The sequence below is a fragment of the Sprattus sprattus genome (genome assembly GCF_963457725.1).
Source record: "Sprattus sprattus genome assembly, chromosome: 5".
In the NCBI taxonomy this organism is placed as follows: Eukaryota; Metazoa; Chordata; class Actinopteri; order Clupeiformes; family Clupeidae; genus Sprattus; species Sprattus sprattus.
This window is the reverse complement of record NC_137924.1, coordinates 11,942,780-11,964,558: the sequence shown is the minus strand read 5'-3', so window position 1 is coordinate 11,964,558 and position 21,779 is coordinate 11,942,780. Positions and strand designations below refer to the sequence as shown.

General features: G+C 45.0%; 2 protein-coding genes across 2 annotated transcripts in view; both read left to right on the top strand.

The window, feature by feature from the left end:
- LOC308365222 (N-chimaerin-like) overlaps window positions 1–7,168 on the top strand; it is a gene marked incomplete at its 5' end in the record, with an annotated part of 9,997 nt that extends 2,829 nt beyond the window's left edge. Inside the window, 5 exons of the mRNA XM_080838595.1 lie at window positions 3,754–3,927; window positions 4,250–4,327; window positions 5,239–5,376; window positions 5,927–6,032; window positions 6,390–7,168. Of these exons, the coding sequence (XP_080694721.1) occupies window positions 3,754–3,927; window positions 4,250–4,327; window positions 5,239–5,376; window positions 5,927–6,032; window positions 6,390–6,561 (668 nt within the window). The 3' untranslated portion in view covers window positions 6,562–7,168. The remainder of the gene's footprint in view (window positions 1–3,753; window positions 3,928–4,249; window positions 4,328–5,238; window positions 5,377–5,926; window positions 6,033–6,389) is intronic.
- Window positions 7,169–10,471: 3,303 nt separating this feature from the next.
- LOC308365351 (acetylcholine receptor subunit alpha) lies at window positions 10,472–17,401 on the top strand. The gene is made up of 9 exons (XM_080838741.1): window positions 10,472–10,669; window positions 11,703–11,845; window positions 11,940–11,984; window positions 12,173–12,282; window positions 12,715–12,910; window positions 13,367–13,604; window positions 15,599–15,822; window positions 16,311–16,550; window positions 16,735–17,401. The coding sequence occupies exons 1-9, from the start codon at window positions 10,624–10,626 to the stop codon at window positions 16,864–16,866; spliced, it is 1,374 nt and encodes a 457-aa protein (XP_080694867.1). The 5' UTR covers window positions 10,472–10,623; the 3' UTR covers window positions 16,867–17,401.
- The last annotated feature ends 4,378 nt before the right edge of the window (window positions 17,402–21,779 follow it).

Below are 21,779 nucleotides of genomic sequence, written 5' to 3'. Positions count from 1 at the left end.
ATATGTATGAGTGTGGGGGGCTTTAGGCGTCATTGAGCCCCAGCTGTACATTTATATAAGTGTGCTTTTGCCACATTACTGGGTCTAATGATGGATTGATGTTCCATCAGTATGGCACTATTCGGAATCCTTTTGTTATGCTTTATCTTTTGAGTGATTTGTGGGTCACAGTTGTTTATTTCTGCTTTGAGTCTTATATTACTGGTTTACGACATCATAATCAGCCTTTATGCAAGATGATGAAATATCAACTGTCTTTCTGAAAGCCATTTAAGATGGATATTCAGGAGCATCCTTTGTTACAAAGACTGTTTTGATGAAAAACATGTTCTACAATTTTATCCAATTTAATAATATTGGATGATCATCGTGATTATTCGGCAGTAACATAATGATGTGGGGGGATGTGATGTTAGAGGCATCGGGTCTTTATTATTAGTGAGATCCGTACCCAGTCCCCTGAAGCATGTAGCGCTATGCGCATGATGCAATAATGTACTCCCAGTCTGTCTTCCAAAAGAGACTGTCTCTATGGCGCCGAAACCTCTCAGGATTTTCCTTTTCTAATTTGATTCTCACACAGAGAATGAAGGAACTGGTATCAGAATGTGGGAAAAGAAATGGGCTGATATGTGTGTATTTCATGTTTTATTTACAGCACAAAGTGAGGGACACATATGTTTTCAGGTTACTCTGCCATGAATTATTTATGAATTGATTTTGAAAGCAGCTTGCGTTCAAAGCGGTTATTTAATGGAGCTGCTCTCTGCGGAGTGGGGCTTGTTTCCTCTGCTTGCTTTCTCTGCTTTTGTCTCCTGTTTTCACTGACGAAGTGATGATGGTGGAAAGTAGGACGGCGAAGTCTTATTTGATGTTTAAATCTGCTGTGGGGTGGGAGGGAAGAGGAGTGAGACTGTGCCCTCCCCTCTCTTTTTGGAGGTGGTGCGATTCAACGCTTTTTGGGCTGGTGCCAGGGAGCCGTCCCCTGCCTCTGCATGTTGTGCCACATTTCCTCATCAGAGAACAACCCCCTGCTCTCCACACACACACACACACACACACACACACACACACACACACACACACACACACACACACTCTCTTTCTCTCTGTCACACACTCACACATTCACACGCACGCACACACACCACCTCCACCACCCCCAGCCTCATGCCATCATGCCTGTGAAGAAAAACAAAGCTGGCATGCCTCTGTAATGAGGAGGGAGGCAGGGCGCCGTGGGGATGGAGCTCTATTCCACACACACACACACACACACACACACACACACAGTCGCTATTCACCAAAGGACACATACACACACACACACACACACACACACACACACAATCATACACACACATTAAAATTCAGCTGCCACAACACAGGCTGGTTTTCAATGCATATCCCATTGGCTTTCTTTGGGGATCCGGTGGAGCCTGATATACAATAGTGGTGGCAGCAGCAGCAGCACAGTCCTTCCCATGGTATGATCTCAGCACAGCCCGCATACAGAGCAGAGAGACAGGCTGAAAAAGGGGCTCCGCCATAAGAGGTCACAGCATAGAGAAGAGGTCCTGACAATGTAATGATGCGCTTATGAGCCCCTGGTGTCCCCCTCACTCCCCCCCCTCTGCCTCACCTTCAGTATTCTACCCACAAGCCCCCTTCCAACCCCCCAACCACCCACCCACCAGCCAAGCTCATTCTCCAGACAACAGTGCTTCGCCATGGCGACGGCACTGACAGTGCGAGCACACGCCGGCTCCGCAGCGCCTCTGGGGCCGCGCCGGTTCCCAGGGGTGTCTCCTCTCCCGGCCCACCTGGGACCCGGGGTCATCCCTGAGCTGACGAGATGAGCGCGCCCGGAGCGGACCTCCGCTGCTTTAAATGGGAACGCACCAATGGGGCGCCCTCTATTAAAGAGCTTGTCTCTCATCTCGGCGTAGAGGTCTGTCTCCTTAAGTAATTACATTTCTGCATCGCTGAATTCAAATGAAGGCTGGACTCCTCAAGGGGCCTCTATTTTAATCAACCAAAGTCATTTTTTTTTTTAGTTGAAGTCTGCATTTATTTTTTTCTGCATTTCAGCAGTCCGCACAATGTTTTTCATTTTACCCCCATCCCGTTTTAATTTGATACATAAAAGAAGCACGCCACAGTGTTTCTTTGAGATTTACTGTTGCAGAACGGCAGGGGGAAAATGTTCAGGGCCTTTCTATTCTATTCAATTTAAAATCTTAACTGATTAAGATGAGATTGGGGAAGCCGGTGTTTTTTTTTTCTTTTCTTTTTTTCTTAATGTGCTGAGCTCTTTTACAGAACTTGAAAGCAGAGTGCCGCTGGAAGCTTGAAAGAGATGGCCCATTTAAAGGCAGTAAAATGAGGTCTAGTGTAGCCCGCAGCGTATTGAGGCACTGCCTCCACGGCCATTGTGCGCAGGCACAGATTTGGACGAGAACGGAGCATGCCAGCCTCACTATCTCTCTCTGTCTCTTTCCCCCCTCTCTCCTCCAGGCCACATTGTTCTCAGTGAGCCTTTAATTCTCTCTAAGAGCCCTGTTCCTCCCCACCCCCCTTTCTCATACACAACACAAAGCAGAGCTACTACAGTCGCCTCTCTCCCCAACATCTGTGCTCTCTGGGCTGCCGCCGCCGCTGCTGCTGCTGCTGCCTCCTCTCAGCTCTCTGCATGGTGGACCAGGCTCTAAAGCAGCCGCCCGCCTCCTCTTAGCTCTCTGCATGTTGGACCAGGCTCTAAAGCAGCCGCCGCCTCCTCTCCCTGTGCCTCCTCTCCCTGTGTCTCCACTCAGGCCCCAAGCTGGGCTCTTTTGAAGGGGAGGGGAACTCCACTTTTGAAATGTGCAGAAATGTTGATTTGGTCTGGTCTCGTCCATGATGGAGTGTGCGTGGTGAGGATGAGTTGGTATTAGTGTAATAGCGGCGTAGAAAGCTGCTTATTCGCTAACTCGCACATGTTCCCTTGATTGATTCTCACTTGGCTCATTCGCAGGGGCTGAGGACATGCGTATGTTTGGGGTTTTTTTTCTGTTTGTCGGGGGAGTTCGCTTATATAAAGCAGGGTGAAATAGGGATTTCTAATCTTTTATAAACAATTCCGTTCCTCCTTTGATATGAGCTACATTCCCATCTGTGATAAGAGTGGATGTGTAGTGCTCTTTGTGTTATTCTGTTCTTTGATTATTTTTTATTAATTTCTTTTGTACTTTTTATTACTTACTGGCATCTTTCAAAAATTGTCAAACTTCTATTCCATTAATATAATGTAAGTGTTTCTCAGGGCGAGAGGTTTGCAGGGGTTTTTTATTGCATGTCTATGACATGAGGGTCCTTTGTTTGCTGGACATTTGCTGGTGTGTTTCAAGGTGACACTGGTAATGTCATTGGCAGCCAATCAAAAACTGATGACATCAGCTGGCAGAGAATGCTCAAGTGGTCAATGAAACGGAAGGCAGCTCTATTGATCTCAGGGACTGAAAGCTCAGCAAAGCCATGAGTGGAGCTCAACCCTGTCAACACACATGCTAAGCATGAATAACAAACAGTATAAAAAAATAAAAACGCCGGAATATTTATCACAGAGTCTTTAGGGAAAACATTTCAGAGACCTTCAGGAACCCTGTATAACAATGTATTACTGCTTCTAGTATGGACTGTATTATCTAGTATTATACAGATATTTTCTACCTACTGACATTTTTGGTGTTTTTTTTTGGTTGTTGCCCTTTCCAGATTGCGGTTTAAATGTCCACAAGCAGTGTTCCAAGATGGTGCCCAATGACTGCAAGCCTGACCTGAAGCACGTGAAGAAGGTCTACAGCTGTGACCTCACCACCCTGGTGAAGGCCCACAACAGCAAGAGGCCCATGGTGGTGGATATGTGCATACGGGAGATCGAGTCCAGAGGTGGGCAGCACTCAGACATATGCACCGACATGTGTAAAACACACACACACACACATATGCAGACAAGCATACATATATACATAATACATAATACATAAACACATGCTCAAATGCACTCTATATACATGCACACGCACATATGTTCAAAAACACACACATATGTACACATTAGGATAAACACCCAGATGCACAGCTGCTTGTGTCTTTTCCCTTGTTGCATGGCTGGTAATGAAGAAATAAATATGCAAAGAGCCATTTTTTTCCAATTTGAAACGAGAAAGAAAAGATTGGTGTAATCGTGAAGCTTCTGATTCTCTTTCAGGCTTGCAGTCAGAAGGAATCTACCGGATTTCCGGATTCAGTGACTTGATAGAAGATGCCAAGCTGACATTCGACAGAGGTGCAGTACCTCTTACATCTTCTGTCATGTGCAGTCCTGCTCCTAATCTCTTGTGTGATAGTTCACTGCCTGTGTGGAGTTTTCAGGTCAATCTTGTTTGAAAATGCTGAAACAGGCCCTCTGTTTGTTGTATAATGCAGCATTATAACACATGAGTGTGAGGCTTAAGGTCCATCTGTGTGCGGGGTGGCTTGTACAGATGTGACCTCTGGCTGGGGATTGGCAGCAGCAGCAGCAGCTCTGTCCTGCTCAGTCTCTCATCAGTAAACATAGAGCTCCTGACAGGCCCACACTCAGACGGTGCAAACACCCTCTCTAAATTCCATCCCACCAGAAAAGACTGCAAAACCCCCATAACCCCCGGTCCACGGGGGCACTACAGAATGCATGAGAAATGGAGATTTGATCCTCTCTGTTATCTGCTGTACTCTGAGTACTGGGGCCCCAGCCAGGCAGCAGTTAGCTGCTGGGATTATGGAACAGCCTGGAGCCATAGGGCCGCTCTGGTCGGCTGGGTGAGGCAGATGACCTGTGGCAGTGTGTCGGGCCCACTCTCGCTTCCCACAGACACACAGAACTGAAGCAGATCTAGGACACGCTCCACGCTATAGGCCAGCAGGGCCGCCCAGAGACAGCAGTCAGCAGCACATACCCAGCCTTTGATGACCCTGTAGACATGAGAGCGCCCACATAACCAGCCGCTGCAGAGACCCTGTCCAAATGCATTCAGTCTCTGACTCGGTCCTTTGTTTGAGGAGACGGGAAGAAACTCTCCCACCTTTCCAATTGAGCGCTGATATTGCAACACCCATATTCACGTTCAGTGTTTTGTTCAACACTTTCATCTTCTGTTCTCCTGATGTGTGTCGTGTCTGTCTGTAACGTGATGTCTTTATAATCTCTCCATCCAGATGGCGAGAAGGCAGACATCTCTATGAATGTTTATGAAGATATCAATATCATCACCGGCGCACTGAAGCTGTACTTCAGGGACTTGCCCATCCCCGTTATCACGTACGACGCCTACCCCAGGTTCATCGAGGCCGGAAGTAAGTCTGCAGCAGAGCCCATTTGCCTAGCGTGTCCTGCAGATTCCAGCATGATTGAATTATTTCCAGCCCACACAGTGATTTGTTGCACATTTACGGTGTTCATGACTCTGGGGGTAGGGCTATCAGATTAGGGTGGAAATTCGGCACAGTAATTCCACCAAGCGTGATAATTGCATCAAGAGAGAATTTTTACCCATTGGTGTTTCCATGGAAATGCAAGGCTTAGGCCTGAAATTTTTGTTGCGGAGTATCAACATAGCTCTCAGGCTCTCTGATTAATGTTCCTCCAACCCAGTGTGCGTACTTCTCTTTTTTTCATCTATGAAAGTAGTTAGTAGTGATTGATAAAGACAGCTATGGGCTGCTTGTTACTGTGGCTCAAATGCATTTTTTTTCCTCCTCCACATGACTCACAGTGGAAATGAGTGGCTTGGAGGCAGAGAGGAGAGGACAGGAGGGGGGCTGTTGACAGTCAGGGGCCCTGTGTGTTGCTGTTTTGGCTGAGTGGCTGTTTCTGACTGTGATATGTGTGTGTGTTTGTGCTCAGAGCTAACGGACCCTGACGAGCGCCTGGAGGCCTTGCATGAGGCTCTGAAGCTGCTGCCGCCGGCTCACCACGAGACACTGCGCTATCTCATGGCCCATCTCAAGAGGTGAGCGCCCCTTCCTTCACGCACGCCTCTAACGAGCACAAGACATTCCCACAACGACTTCCCTTCCTGAGCACCAGACATTCCCACATTGACTTCCCTTCATGAGCACCAGACATTCCCACTTTGACTTCACAAAACTCTCTTTCCTTTTGATCTTACACTCCTTTTTCTGGTGCAGTCTCTTCCCCTGTGTTTACCACTTTCTCACACTCCTGTCTTGATCCTTTTGGTCGTTGGGTTATTTTTCTGGATGGAGAGTCTGCATTCCTTTAGGTGTTAGACTGTTTGTTTCCTGCATGGCCCTCCATAGAGTTCTGTCTGACCATGGGTTGTATGTGTTTCCCTGTTGATTTTCAGGGTGACCCAAAATGAGAAGGACAACAAGATGAACGCGGAGAACCTCGGCATCGTCTTCGGGCCGACCCTCATGCGAGCGCCCGATCTGGATGCCATGACGGCCCTCAACGACATACGCCATCAGCGGCAGGTGGTGGAGACGCTCATCAAGAACGAGGACATCCTGTTCTAAATCCACAGCTGTACCCTGCCTCCAAAATCTCAACACATGAAGGAATCAAAGAAAACGTTTTTTTGATACAAGACGAGATTGACTCTGTCTGGTATTTTTTTTGTTTTTCTTTCTTTGGTGCAAAGACTTGAAACCTTTTGAAGGACCCGTCGTAATTCTAGTCCAGTGGCTCCACTCTCAGTGGATGCAGTACTAACACTCACACTCCTTTCTTCTTCTTCTTTCTCCCCCCGTTTGATGGGTGTGGATTATGGACCTTCGTCCTGCATGTCTTCCTCCCCATTTTTGTCGGGGGTTTGTCGAGAAACGCAAACTTTGCAGAGCAGATTTTGCAGAGTGTCTCTTTATTTTGGATAGTTTCGTAGCTGTAACCCCAGCATGTGTTATCTCTCTTTTTTTTAAGATTGTGAAGTTCAAAAGCATTGTGACTGTGCTTTGTTTTATTTTTTTATTTTGTCCTGTGGATGTACAGTGGTTCCTGGTTGACCGAATGGGCAAATTGTTTTTATGAAACATTGTCTACTGTACCTGGATGTAATCGATACGGTTTATCACTCACTATGATTTCTCTACCAGTCCTCTCTGCCTCTTTTGTTTTTATATGCAGTACCACTACAGGTGGATTCCAGAACCTTCTATTTAAACAGACATCAATCAAACCTTTTTACTGTTAAATATTTCATTCGTGCTAGCCTCACCTCAAACTCTATTGCACTCAGCCTTCAACATAATTTGTACAGTCCCTGATTTCCGATGTAATGTTTTTGTTTGATTTGTATTTGATTTTGAGCATGGAAACGTTAATTTATTAAACTTTACTTTCAGAAATCTGTGTACAGAGCCAACTAATTGATTTGGTTGCACACAATAAAGTAATCCATGTTTTGAGCCATTGTTATATCAACCCAGTGATCATTATTCATGGTTATTCTTTCCATTGCACTGTTGTTAATGAACCTGCTGTATTAATACAGAGAGATTGACCTTGACGAGTGGGACGGCTGTGTGTGTGTGTGTGTGTGTGTGTGTGTGTGTGTGTGTTTTTACATATTTAGACTGACATCCAGGCACCTCTGTGAACCGTCCTCACGTCACTCCCCCCGCTAGCATCCTCCATCTCCCTGTCCTGTCCGTCACACTCATTCGATGGGAGACAATCACCAAACTGACAGGACCACAGGCGTAATCCTTTTTCCACAGTGAGATTTTTAATTGCTGGATACATATGCACACACTGTCACTTGGGATTTACTGCATTTCTGTGTTTAATTATACCACAGGCAATGTCCTCACACGCACTGAGATGCAGTCATGCCTCGTCTCTCCTATTTACAGATGTATGTACAAACCTATTACCTGCTTATATGTGGACGTGAAGGAGAATTTTTAAAAATGTATTTAATATTTTGTTTGCATTTAGCCATCGTCAGATACCCCATGAAGCTGCCAGTGATTGTGTTCCTGGGCTAAAGTGAGCGAGGACACCTAACTCTCGGCAGTAATGACTGCAGCTGGCATTTTCTAATTTACCATGAAATCCCATTAAATCATGCTCCATTGTTCTCTGCCGTAATCGTGGAAAACACATCTTTGATGTTAGATTATCAAAAGCCATAAAGCCTGATAAGATCTGACCTTTCCAGACTCGCCACCTTCTGTCTTTCTACATTCTGCCCATGCATAGTAAACCCGTGTCCGCTGTAATGTGCACAGACGGTGTGCGCCCGCTTTACAAGATATTAAGACATGTAGCCTATTGTTGGTATCAGTTTCTTGTGGCTCCCTAGTGAAAGGAATGAACAAGGTCATTTTGCAGTCTAATGTTACAAGAATTAAAGTTCAGCATTATGTATAGAAAGTGATGTAAATTCACTGATCATTATTAACCATGAGAAATTACGTTGGCAAAGCAAAGTTCAATTTTAAAAATAAACACCACTCGTAAATGTATCGATGCTGAAGTATTTTTAAAATTATTATTATTTCAATTGTGCATGCTAGTTTGGAGGTTCCCACAGAAATATTCCGTGTTGGCGATATCCACTGTGATAATGTGGCCTCGACACGCCTTTCCTTCATGCTTGTCATTTTGTCCCCCACAATAATTATGGGATTGCTTTATGATTTGGGATTTTATGGTCTCTGATCCGTAAGCCTACTGACCTTTCTTTGTTGATTGGACTGAGATGCAGCGACATTTCTGTGCGCAGCATGCTGACCTACATAGCTAAATGCTAATGCATACTGAAATATTGAAATGGCCTGCGATTATTCACAGGGAGACGTAGTATGACTTTTTTTTGGGTTGACTGTTATATCCAGTTGTACATTTCACCTCATTCCTTTAGAATGCTCACGCCATTGCTCGAGAGGACATGTTTGGTTGGGACACTAAACAGGGGACATATTTGGTTGGGACACTAAACAGGCAGGTACTGGCAAACATTTGTTTTCAAGGCTATAATTGTCAGGTTTATATTTAGTTTTAACACCTTCATGGTGACCTTGCCCGTGGGGCTGCAGCCACAGGCAGAAAGTGAAAGAATGCTAAACCTGTAACCTCTCAGTGACACTTCTATATTTGAAAGGAAATGTTAAGTAAATACCCCACGAACACACACAGTAATCTATGCCATGAAAAGGGTAATCTAGATAATCCTAGCTGCCACAGCTAACTCGCAACAGAACGGCCCACCAGTGGGACATCCCAGCCTGTGGTGGGTACTGCATGCCATTTGAATGAGTTCTGTTTGAAGAAATATAGTTGCATGAGAAAAACAAAATGAAGGCTTAAAGCCCACCCTGGTCTTTGTCTCTATTCTTTTCTTTCTCTCCCCCCTTGTCTATATCTCTCTCCCTCCTTCTGCCTCTCTTTATTCATTCTATTTCAAGGCACAGAGTTGGTTTTGTGAAAGGCCTTGTGTCAAAAAGGGATGGCACAACCCAGCTGCCTTGCCATGGTGAGGCTGACTGAACATTTTGAATGGCTTTTCTCCTCCCCAAGGACGAATGGCTTTCATTTTGGCAAAGGGGCAGTGAGAGGGGGATGGGGCTGTAGACTCAGGTGCTCTGACCAGGGTTTAGGGACAGGCACTGATCCTAATACAGCCATTGCCCAAGATTGCCATTTGCCTCTAAAGAAGATGAATGAGGCGAAGGGTGAGTGTCTGGCTGACTGAGCAGCTGGAGGTGGTGGGGGAAATTGAGTCGCCTGCTCCCATCGTTTCTGCAGGGAGGGGCAGGTGAACAGTCCAGGAGGGGGCAGGGGTACCGTGGCCAGTGATCTGCAACCAGAGCTGACAGGATTATAAAAGTGACGTGTTTTAACTTTGCTTTGGTCCTCACTACCGATTTCATGTTGGCAAATTAATAAATAAGAAAAACAATTAAATAAATATATTATACATAAATAAGCAAGCATTTTCCAGCGTTGAGCCCACCTCATCACAATTTGTAGGTGTTTTGATGTGTCGTCCCTGATGTTGAAGCCATTATGTGGGGGGACAAAGCATGTCTGAGTGAGAACCACCCCCAGGCGCTATCTGATCGTCCTGTGAATTGCTAAGACATTTCGTTTTTGTTCACCTGACATGTTGGGCTCATCTCTCTTGGGGTTAAACCATGCGTTAGCATGATCTGCATTTAGAGCTGAGAGGCTCCTTTGAAAACCAAATTAGGCTTTTGTTGACCCATAATGCAAGTGTTTGGTGTTTGCTGTCCTAGGTATGTTATCTGTAAATTGTGACAATCGTGATTAGACATCAACATTCTAACTAATGGGTGAGGTCCAGGACTTCACGTGTGTGACATATGAGCTTGCGTACTGTCTAGCACATCTGAGGTATGGCATGTGTGAGATGACTGAGGAGTTTCACCCAGATCCGCTCTCCGTCACAGTTGTCGTTTTGAGAGCAGAGCGGTGGCCACTGGTCACAGAGCTCACTGAGAGAGACATTGTCTGCTATGAGACACTTTTGAATGGACGCCTCTTCTCTTCTCTTACTCCCAGAGAAGAAGCCAAACTGATCTGATTTTTGGAGGATTACACTGGGGAAAGGCATCATGAGCTGGTTGTATTGTGTGTGTCCTCTTCTCCTTGTGTTGGCAGGTAGGTTCCGTGTGCGGTTTTGAACATTGTGAGCTTTATGCCTGATGCCAACTGACAAAAATAAATGAAATAACACCCATCTTAAATGACAAAAACATTGTCTTTTTGTTGTCGGATAACATTCAGCTGACAAACTAACATACTCACATATTTGTAACACATTATGAATAATAAAAACATTAAAAGTTTTTTTATTTTTTTTTTAACATCAAACTAAATGATATGATTGTTCCATTGGGGTTCCAAGACACATGAGGTCGAAAAGTTTGAAAGACTTTACAAAAGGGAAGAACAGCTGTGTTTTTCAAAGCATCTTAACCGGAGCAATGATTGACAGATGCAGGTGTGATGTTCCAGCCGCTGTTGTTGACAAGTTTCTGATTTATGCTTTTAACACTGTTCATTATTTCAACCAATTGTCAGGAGACTATAAGACTGTTTGCTGTTTTGATTGATAATATTCAGCACATTTTGTCTGAAGGTCAGATTCTGATGAAATGTAATACTACCGGACGTCTTAGACTTGAGGAGGAAGTAGCAAATGCCTCCCTGCAACTCAATCTGGGATGGCCTTTTCACACATCCTCTGAGTGTGTGCCAAAACCAGATTCATCTCTTTTACTATGATCTGCATAATTCATGATAAATCTTACCTGACAAATTGTGTTTTTTTGGGGGGGGTTCATTAATTTGCATAGTATACACTATTTCAAATTGTCTTAGAATTCTCTTGTATAATAACTATTATGGACATAATAGCTTAGCTAAGGTACTGTTGGCCAGACAGCTACAATTCAACATGGACGTTTCTCCTTGTTGTTCACCCTATTTATAACCTATTTACTGCCGTCACACCAAACAACAGGAGAGTCCCAATGACCAGACGTAGAGACAAATATAGACCGCCTTGTGGGATACAGAGATTAAACTTCATTGTCTTTTGTTTTTATGGCACAGTCACTGCCACAGCTCACCACAACTATCTTGCCAAAAATACTGCAGGTTTAACCCGAAGCTGTTGTGTCTCCTCCAGGCTCTGGCCGCTGCTCCAATGATGAAACGCGTCTGGTGAAAACCTTATTCAAAGGCTACAACAAAGTAGTCCGTCCTGTCAATCACTTCAAGGACTCTGTTGTGGTTACCGTTGGGCTGCAGCTTATCCAGCTCATTAGTGTGGTATGAAAAAAAAAAAAAAGACATTCCCCTTCCAGTGCCAACATTGATGTGAATGTACCTACCCTTATTCATCATCTGTTCGTCTCTCTGGCAGGATGAAGTCAATCAGATTGTCACAAGCAACGTTAGACTGAAGCAGGTGTGTGTGTTTTTATTTTTATTTGTCTCGCAAACCATACACAGCTGGTATGAATCTCCCCAAAAAACTGCCATAATTAAAATGATAATTGTTGCCCATCATGACTTGAGTTTAGAGGATGCATGACCATTAAATCTTTTGAATCTCATCATGTAGCTTCTGTGTAATTGTATTTACTACCCTTTCAGAAATGGCAAGATGTGAATTTACAATGGGATCCTCAGGATTATGGAGGAATCCAAAAGATAAGAATCCCATCCACGGACATTTGGCGTCCCGACCTTGTTCTGTACAACAAGTAAGACATATGGACTCTTTCCATCCCTTTTACTATCAGTCCAGATCTGGTTTCCTGTTATGTCCACAGACAACCTCAGACAGAACTGTTGATAGTTTTTCATCACATGACTTTTTCCACACAGTACAGGGTGGCTGGGGAGGGGAGGAAGGGGGGGGTCTCAAATTTCATCGAGCTAAATCAGGCCTTGGCATCACAGGTTCCCACACACCATATGCTCCGTCTGATACGATGCTGTTTCTCCCTGACAACCAGCCCCCTGCCACACGGGCACGGGTGCCTGCCTGTGCTCTGGTTGGTTGGCACGTGCCGGTGGTGTTATGGCAGTGCCGTGCACCAGCTCCGGGCAGTGCTGTCTCTCTGCGTTAACGTTCTCTCTCTCCCACTCGCTCCTGCCTCTGCCTCTGCCCCCTTGCTTTCTGACGCCTGCAGTGCAGACGGTGACTTTGCCATCGTGCACGAGACCAAAGCGATGCTGGAACACACCGGGATGATCACTTGGAACCCGCCGGCCATCTTCAAGAGCTACTGTGAGATCATCGTGCTCCACTTCCCCTTTGACTTGCAGAACTGCAGCATGAAGCTGGGCACCTGGACCTACGATGGCAAGCTGGTTGTCATCAACCCTGTAATTACCACATAAGCATTCACTTTCACATTTCATTTCAAGTCCCTTTTTTACTAAGGTTTATGAACATACAGTGGTACAGTCGGTAGAGAAGTCGTCTAGTAATCAGAAGGTCACATTTCATTTTGAGTCCCGTTTTTAGTATAGTCGTGCATAGTGAGAGCCTAATTCACATTTGAATTTGGGATTTTGTAATAAACATGTCACTGGTATTCAGAGCATAGAGTGGTAACAGTGAGGAGATTTTCATTTTCAGCATTCACTTGAACTTTCATTTTGAGTCCTTTTTTTTAGGTTTATGAACATCCCCACACAACTATAAATTCACATTTTGACTCGTAAGATGGATTCAATAATGCAACGTTCTGGCATAGACGACTAAATGGTCAGTTAGAATGTGAGTCTGGCGTTACCTTCTGCCTCGACTGTGCAGCTCTATTTCTCTTTGGCCACCAGGATAGCGACCGCCCTGACCTGAGCAACTTCATGGAGAGCGGTGAGTGGGTGATGAAGGACTACCGCAGCTGGAAGCACTGGGTGTACTACGCCTGTTGCCCGGATACGCCCTACCTGGACATCACCTACCACTTCCTCATGCTGCGTCTGCCACTCTACTTCATCGTCAACGTCATCATCCCCTGCATGCTCTTTTCCTTCCTCACCGGCCTCGTATTCTACCTGCCCACGGACTCTGGTATGCCCTGCTGGTTGCTCCTCACAGTAGCACAACACAGTATACTATCTCTGTATACCCAGTATACTATCTCTGTATACCCAGTTTACTATCTCTTTATACCCAGTATACTATCTCTGTATACCCAGTATACTATCTCTGCCTTTGTCTTGTCTATGTTGGTGATGTATCAGAGAGTGGTAACAGATTGCCACGTTCTACCTCAAACTTGAAGTCATTTGTGTTAGTATAGCGGTGCATAGTGAGAGCCTAATTCACGTTTGAGTTTTGGATTCTGTAGTAAACATGTCACTAATACTCAGAGAGAAAGAGTGGTATGAGGAGATTTTCATTTGCAGTCATTTTTGGATGCAGTGCAGGCCCCTTTGGCATGATGGTCTGATGTAAGCCGTGTCAACTGAGAGAGCGGTGACTGATGTGGCAGCGCGTGTTGTTGGCCCCACGCCCCCAGCTGCTCCCTCCCCTTAACCTCAAAGCCTCAGTTCTCTGTCATGGCTAGGAGCCTGCCTTTAATGTATTATACATCAGTGCTCGCCTATTTCTGATCCGTCCCCTGCTACCCTGTGGTGGTGAAGCTGTGACACTGATCTGTGTGGGACTGTGGCACTTTGTGTTGGTGCTTGCTGCCCTTAGTTTGGGTTGTTTATGGACCTTTGCAACTGGATCTCTCACGTCATCCCTCCATGCAATATCCATGTGAGAGACCAGGAGAGACCTGATTCTTGTGAGTTGTGAGGCTTCGTAGATCCGGTCTCAGCTGCCCTCTGCTTATTGCACGGTGGGATTCTTGTCTAGGTTAAGCTTGGTCAGGCAACCCACCCCCATCCATTCTCCAGGACACAGCTGTGGTCTCAGAGAGGCCTTCCCCCCTCCTGTCAAGTGGATCAGTTCTCAGGGAGATGTGGAATTGCATTGCAGAGGGGGGAAAGACAATATGTCACCAATCCCCCGCCCCACATAACCACGTCTCTCCGCCTGAGTCAGGGTTGATTCATCACCTTGAGTGGCAGAGTCTGATTTATTTATTTATCTCCTCTGAAGCTGTGATGGTTGGTGAAGCGCTGCAGAACAAGTGCAATTATCACTCGCAGTATTTTCACACCATCGCCCTCTCGAGTGCTTAATCACCAGGGGCTTCAAGAACCAGTCGGTGGATGGGTTTTTAAGTCCCCGGATTCTTACAAGTAAATGAGAATGAGGAGCGTCCATTGACCAGGCCAGTGTTCCTGGTTACGGTATTGATTTAATAGACGGTTTAATTAAACTCCTGGAGGCCTCTCAGCTATCTCTATTGCACCAGTGGTAGCTGTGTTTGCTTTGAACAAACTGGCTGTAGTCAATTAGAAGACCTTTATAAGCACACAGTGAAATGAAAGGAAAGCTGGTTGGGCATACAATAAAGAACAGTGTTTGGTCTACTGCTGTGAAGCGGCTGAATTATGTCTGCCCAACCAATTGTGCCAGTTGATCTGAGATTAGACATTAGTAGTGTTTGAGTGCATGAGATTCGTTTCTGCTGTGTGCAGCTGGCTCGTGTCTCTTGTGCGCCACACAAACGTGTCCCCTGCCTGTGTTGACCTTGACACAATGTTTGTCTCCAGTAACATGCTATCTATAGACTGCTATGTCATGCTGGGGCGGCACACAACCCAAAGACATTACAGTAAACTTCTTTATAGGCGTATCCTCTGTAGAAACCTCTACAGTTAGAGAATTAGAAACAGATTTAGACTTTTAATTTGACGTATGTTTACACGTATTTGCTGACTTGTTTGTGGATATTTTCTATATAAAACACAGTGGAAACACAGTTTAATGTGTCTATCTCTTTGTCTGAACTGGCTCTCAGGTGAGAAGATGACCCTGAGCATCTCCGTCCTGCTGTCTCTGACTGTGTTCCTCTGCTGTGTGTGTGTGTGTGTTTGTGTGTGTGTGTGTGTGTGTGTGTGTGTGTGTGTGTGTGTGTGTGTGTGTGTGTGTGTGTGTGTGTGTAGGTGAGAAGATGACCCTGAGCATCTCTGTCCTGCTGTCTCTGACTGTGTTCCTGCTGGTCATCGTGGAGCTCATCCCCTCCACCTCTAGCGCCGTGCCCCTGATTGGGAAGTACATGCTGTTCACCATGGTCTTCGTCATCGCCTCCATCATCATCACCGTCATCGTCATCAACACACACCACCGCTCCCCCAGCACACACACCATGCCTTCATGGGTCCGCAAGGTGAGCCTGACAGTCGAGTAGTTCTACACTTCACTCGCATCCTACTACCAGGCTAATCTATTAGAATAGAGCTAATCATTAAATAATATATATGTGTGTATACCCCTGTCACACTGGTAGAATGGTTCCTCCAAAGATTTTAACGTATGGAACAATCATACCCAGTGCTGTCATCTACAGAGCAATATTTTAGTGCTTCGTTTCTCCTCACTGCATAAAGTGTATCAACAATTTTGTGTGCTCTTTCACCAGATTTTCATATATATATATATATATATATATATATATATATATATATATGTGTGTGTGTGTGCACCCCTATCACACTGGTAGAATGGTTCCTCCTAAGCTTTTAACATATGGAAACACAGAGCAATATTTAAGTGCTTCATTTGGGTTTTCATTTCTTAAGGTGGAAGTCAAATTCATTCACATATGTCTCCTCACTGCATAAAGTATGTCAACAATTTTGTGTGCTCTCTCACCAGATTTTCATCGATACCATTCCCAACCTCATGTTCTTTTCTACAATGAAGCGACCATCCGAGGAGAAGCAAAACAAGAGCATATATTCTGCCGACCTTGACATTTCAGACATCTCTGGCAAGCCAAATCCAGCAAGCGTCACATACCAATCCCCCATCCTCAAGAATCCGGATGTGCGCAGTGCCATCGAGGGGGTCAAGTACATTGCTGAGACCATGAAATCAGACGAGGAGTCTAACAATGTAAGAGAGAATGTAATAGATACATGGTTTGTGGTGTTACATTAATTTTCCTCACAATAATTTGCAATGGGACTGTGGTGGAGTTTTAATCCTACAGGGGCAGTCAGTGGTTGTGCATGTATTGTGTGTAGATTTCTGTGTTCTCTGCTGTCAGATTAATTTCTTCCCCTTGTTCTCTTACCAGGCCTGTGAGGAGTGGAAGTTTGTTGCCATGGTGCTGGACCACATTCTGCTCTGTGTCTTCATGGCAGTGTGTATTATCGGCACACTGGGAGTGTTTGCTGGCCGCCTCATTGAACTCAGCCTCACACCCTAAACGGCAGCCACGCTCCTGAGATGAAGCATTTGATGACCACTCAACAGCTCACTGGAATAGGAAAATATTTGTAAAAAATAAATAGACATTTATAGTGTGTTTTAGTGGTATAGTTTGAAGTTTTTACAGATCAACTTTTGAGTGATTCTTTCAGTCAGTGACAGCGATCAGTAATAGTGGACTCGCTAAATCCAGCTGAGTTTAGCAGAAATATGCTAAAACCGTTAACACACGTTTTGAAAAACACTACCCCTCGAATATACAAAAGTTACAATATCTTCCCTCCTACTGTTTGAGTTTGAGTTCAGACAGAAGCTAAAAATGACTCTAATGAAAAGCAAAAGATATGGCATAGGAAATGTTTTTGGTTTGCCCTATCCACACTGTAGGAGTTTAAATCTTGCACTCTGCAAGGCATCTGGGCACATATGTATACAGTATTTATAATGGTGTCTGTGTGATTTTACTTTGTTTGCCATTATTATGTCAGTGAATCATCTATAATTATTAAATGTAAGTCTGTTTTTTAACTCTTCATTTGAAGTTGTCTTATCTTACAGTGTATCTTTTTATTTGATTACAAACCATTTTTATAAAAGACTGAATCAAGTCTTTGAAACAAGGTTTGGGCTTCCTCTTCGACATTTGGATTACTTATAAGCCCTACGGTTAGCACTAGATATTTTGTCACTTAACCAACACCAAGTCCCATTTGATTTGCTGTCTGAAAACTGTCTAAAACTGATGCACCACAAGTGTGTCTAAGACGGCTGGTGAATGAGGAAATGTGTGACTCACAAGAGGCACAGTCATGCCTGTGTGACAGTAAGTGCCGTGTCTGGAAACTCTGATTGATTTCAGCACACTTTCTGAGCATTGCTGAACACTGGAGGGTGCCTTCGTAGAAGTGAGGGTAAGTATTTGCACAGCTCTTGATCTGGGTTGTTTGTTTGTAGAGAGACGATATCGTGATGATGGGGTCCATCGCTTTGCATAGCGTTGTGTTTGTTTTTTGATGGAAATTGAAGAAAGAAAGGTGATGCCACAGCAAAATCTTTTGTGAGCTGATGTCTCAGGACATTGAACTTACTTCGCCTACAAAAGAGTTCTTGATGAGAGCTGTTCTCAATGCCTTTATCGGGCTGTGTGCATATCTGTATATGTGCGTGTGGGGTGTGCTAAATACTAAGCTATAAGAGTATAAGGACAGTTACAGCACATCATGAGTTGATATTTTTGTTAACAGACACATGCACACACACATGCACACGCACACGCGCACGCTCACTCGCACACTCGCACGCACGCGCACACACACGCACACACACACACACACACACACACTGATAGTCAGAGCTACTTCACACAGGATATACCTGATTTGTATCATTAGCATTGTGGGGGTCACTGGTTGTTTCATGGATGTGCTGTCCTCTTCTTTCTTATGTGGAGCCAACCAACCTTACCCAAAATGAGAACCGTGTGTATGTTAAAGTCCACAACTGAACCACCCCACAGCTGAGCCCGTATGCATTCTCATTCCATAGACTGTTTAAATGGTGCTGTCCAAGTGGGCTAAAAATAGGTTCAGGACCGGGGGGCAAAAGGGGGGGTTTGTTAAGAGGGCCTCAATCTATATAAAGTCCATAGATTAACACAGCATATGGGTCTGGCAGTGAAGGCATCTGAAAACAGTTGGGAGATGTGAGGAGGATTGTTTATGATGTGTGGGGGGGTGTGAGTCATAAAATGGACCCTGTGTGCGTGTAGCGTCCTGCTCTGTGAATGACATCCATGCGGTGAGATCCACACATGCTAATAATACAACACTGGGTGAAGGGAAGCTCCTGTGGCACAATGGGGTTTGAATTTGAAAAGCATGGAGGCTGACGTGCTGATGTATACCTTCATAATGAAATAGAGTAGAGTAGTCACTGAGGGGGGAAGCAGGTCCCTCTGGGAGATCCACTGAGAGTAATGTGTTTATTTTTTTGAAATCGCAGTTGCGTGGATATGAAAATAAGGGCTCATTATCTGAGGATAATGCAAAGTACACGCTCTACATGTGGAGAGGCACTCGGTGGCTTTTGGGGTAAACAGAACAAAGGGGTATGTGTGAGTTGAGTTGGGTGGTTTGACGAGAGCCAGGCTGCACTTTGACATAGATGGCTTGTCTGTAAAGGGCTGGGATGGAGTACGGTCGCTGCAGAACTTTCTGGAAGGAGGAGTGAAGTGGGGCGCTGAGGAAGTACTTGAGGTTTTGGGCAGTGTGCCTTCCTTCCTGCTGTCCTATATCTCAGGCCTCAAGCTGAAGCCTGTTGTTGATTCAGCATAATCTACCTCTTTTGTGCCTTCAGACTCTCATCTTGCAACGTTTTAACAGAATAACATCAGCATGGTAAAGATAGGATGGTGGTGTTGCTAAGGCTATAATCAGGAATGTTGAATGAATCTGTCTCAAGCACATACATTTAAAGCCGTGGTTATCATAAAACATACAATGCATTTGGTAACAGGTAATTAATGCAATTGAACAGAAAATATGTACATGATATTAAGATGCTACAAACTGCTATCCCACACTATGCATGTGTTGTTTCAAATCTGACTCTGATCTGACAGAACAGCTTTGTCTCAGAGAGGAAGGTCTGAGAAAAGATGCCAGTCCCACCTCCACCTCCTCCTCCTCCTCCTCCTCCCCCCACATTTGCTGTGGTAAGCTACAGTATTATGGTAAACCATTTCACTCATTTACACACATCAAGTCAGGAAATATATCATCTATAAATCATAAATCAGAGTGCATCCAAGGGCACACACAAAACAGAATGTACTTCTACGTACTCTGGTTAAAGTCAGCTCTTCAGAGCCACCTGGTGGTGAAAATGGTCATATTTATTGTTGTAACTTTATGCTACTAGTATAGTAATCGATCCAATATACCACAGCTATCATGAATCATGGACTGACTACCTCTGTTCTGCGGATGACTACAGGCGAACACAGAGAAACCGTCACTGAACAGGTCTGAGCAGCGAGGGAGAAACGCATTGCTATCAGACATAGCTAAGGGACAACGACTCAAGAAAACTTTCACTCATGACAGAAGTGTTCCAGTTCTTGAGAGTAAGTAGTAAAAATGTGCCCACTGAATACCACTAAATCTAAGACACACACTTTCGGTTTTGCCTGATATTTTTGGGCACTTCAAAAGCAATACACCTGCAGACTACTTTAACAGTGTAGCCCTGTTATGCAGCAGGTGTGTGTGTGTGTGTTTGTGTGTGTGGCAGATATGGCAGACAGCTAGGAAGAGTGGAACTGACAGCTTCCCATAGTGTTGGCCTTTACCTTGTGCATCGGTCTGTGGCTCTTGGTGTGCAGGCAGTCAGAGCTGAGTCTTCTCTTTTGTGTGTGTGTGTGTGTGTGTGTGTGTGTGTGTGTGTGTGTGTGTGTGTGTGTGTGTGTGTGTGTGTGTGTGTGTGTGTGTGTGTGTGTGTGTGTGTGTGTGTGTGTGTGTGGGTGTGCAGAGCCCAAAGGAGGTGTAACAACAAGACAGGAGAAAGTTGACACCTTCAGTCCTGGACCACAGTCTGTCCAACAGAGACTACAGCATAGCAATGTGCCCAAACCAAAACCTGTCGAAAACAGGGACAATGGTAATCATGTGCATTTTAAATTACTTAATTAATCATTGTACAAAAATGAATATGTAAATACTTAATAACAATATTTTTTGTGGCTGTGCCCCTAGGAGGAAGGGACTCCCTTTCTGTACGTACAATCTCCAGACTAGCTCTTGGTGGCCTACAGACCAAACTACCTGTGCCACTACCACAAGGAGTCTGCCCATCAGGCCCCCAATCACCCGCCCTGCCAGCCAGGCATCCAGGCCTCCCCTCTCCCAGACCCCAGAACTCTCTCCATCCTCCGCCACTTCCAAACACCAGTCGTCCTTTACTACCCAGATTCCATAGTGTTCCTGCTGAATCATGCCCTCTGCTGGCGCCAAAGGAGAAAAAGACCTCCTTCCTTCCAGCGTGGCCTCCCCAACCCCCACCTCTGCCCTGCAAGCCTGCTAACTCCTCTGTGTGCCAAGCTATTACTCACAGGACCAACCTGCCTCCTCTTCCTTCCCTGCCCTGGGAGCAAAAACACTCCCCAAGACCTCCCAAGAAGAGCCAGTCCTTCGCTGGATATGACCGTCCTCCTCCGGTACGGTCTCGGCCCCTGCCACCTCTACCCAATGAGAGACCTCCGCCTGACCCCAGTTTAGGTGGGTACTGTTTAAACATTATTTAAATAACTACACAACTGAATTGTTAGAAATGAGTATCCGAACACCGATGTTGAACCAACAGTGTTTCTCTCTCCTTCCTAAAGAAGCCACTTCAGGGCCACCTCCTCCCCCTAACAAGCCAACTCTCAGAGGTCTCTTCCCATTACCTCTCATTGAGAATAGAGTGGCTAACTTCCAAAACCATACCACAGGTACAGCAGTACAATTCTGCCAAATCTTGTGCAAACATGAATGACACTTTAAGGTACCGTGTGTAGTTTTTAGTGTCATCTAGTGGTGAGGTTGCTGAATATATAGGCTGAATATATATATAGACCCTTTGGTGTTCTGATGTGACTGAAGTCATATTACACAAAACAGTTAGCTTAGCCCAATAGTTTTATGTTTGTATGGTTGTGTCTCATACTGTAGCTCAGTAATCATCTTCCAACATGCTTGTCACAGACTCGTGGGAACACAGGTTTACTTTCCACCCTGTGTCGGATCTCCCTCTCCCTGAGGCATATGAACCTGGACGCAAGACCTACCCCAGCAGTCTCGTCAAAAGATATGCAAAAGGTGCTATACAGTTTTTCATATATGACTACATATAACTTATAGCTCATTGGGGAAC

What these genes read in the sequence shown, in the direction of transcription:
- LOC308365351 (XM_080838741.1), top strand. Translation starts at nt 10,624, where the DNA reads ATGAGCTGGTTGTATTGTGTGTGTCCTCTTCTCCTTGTGTTGGCAG. An exon ending in GACCTTGTTCTGTACAACAA is followed by an intron (nt 12,283 to 12,714) that starts GTAAGACATATG and finishes TGACGCCTGCAG; the next exon opens with TGCAGACGGTGACTTTGCCA. An exon ending in CAGACGAGGAGTCTAACAAT is followed by an intron (nt 16,551 to 16,734) that starts GTAAGAGAGAAT and finishes TTCTCTTACCAG; the next exon opens with GCCTGTGAGGAGTGGAAGTT.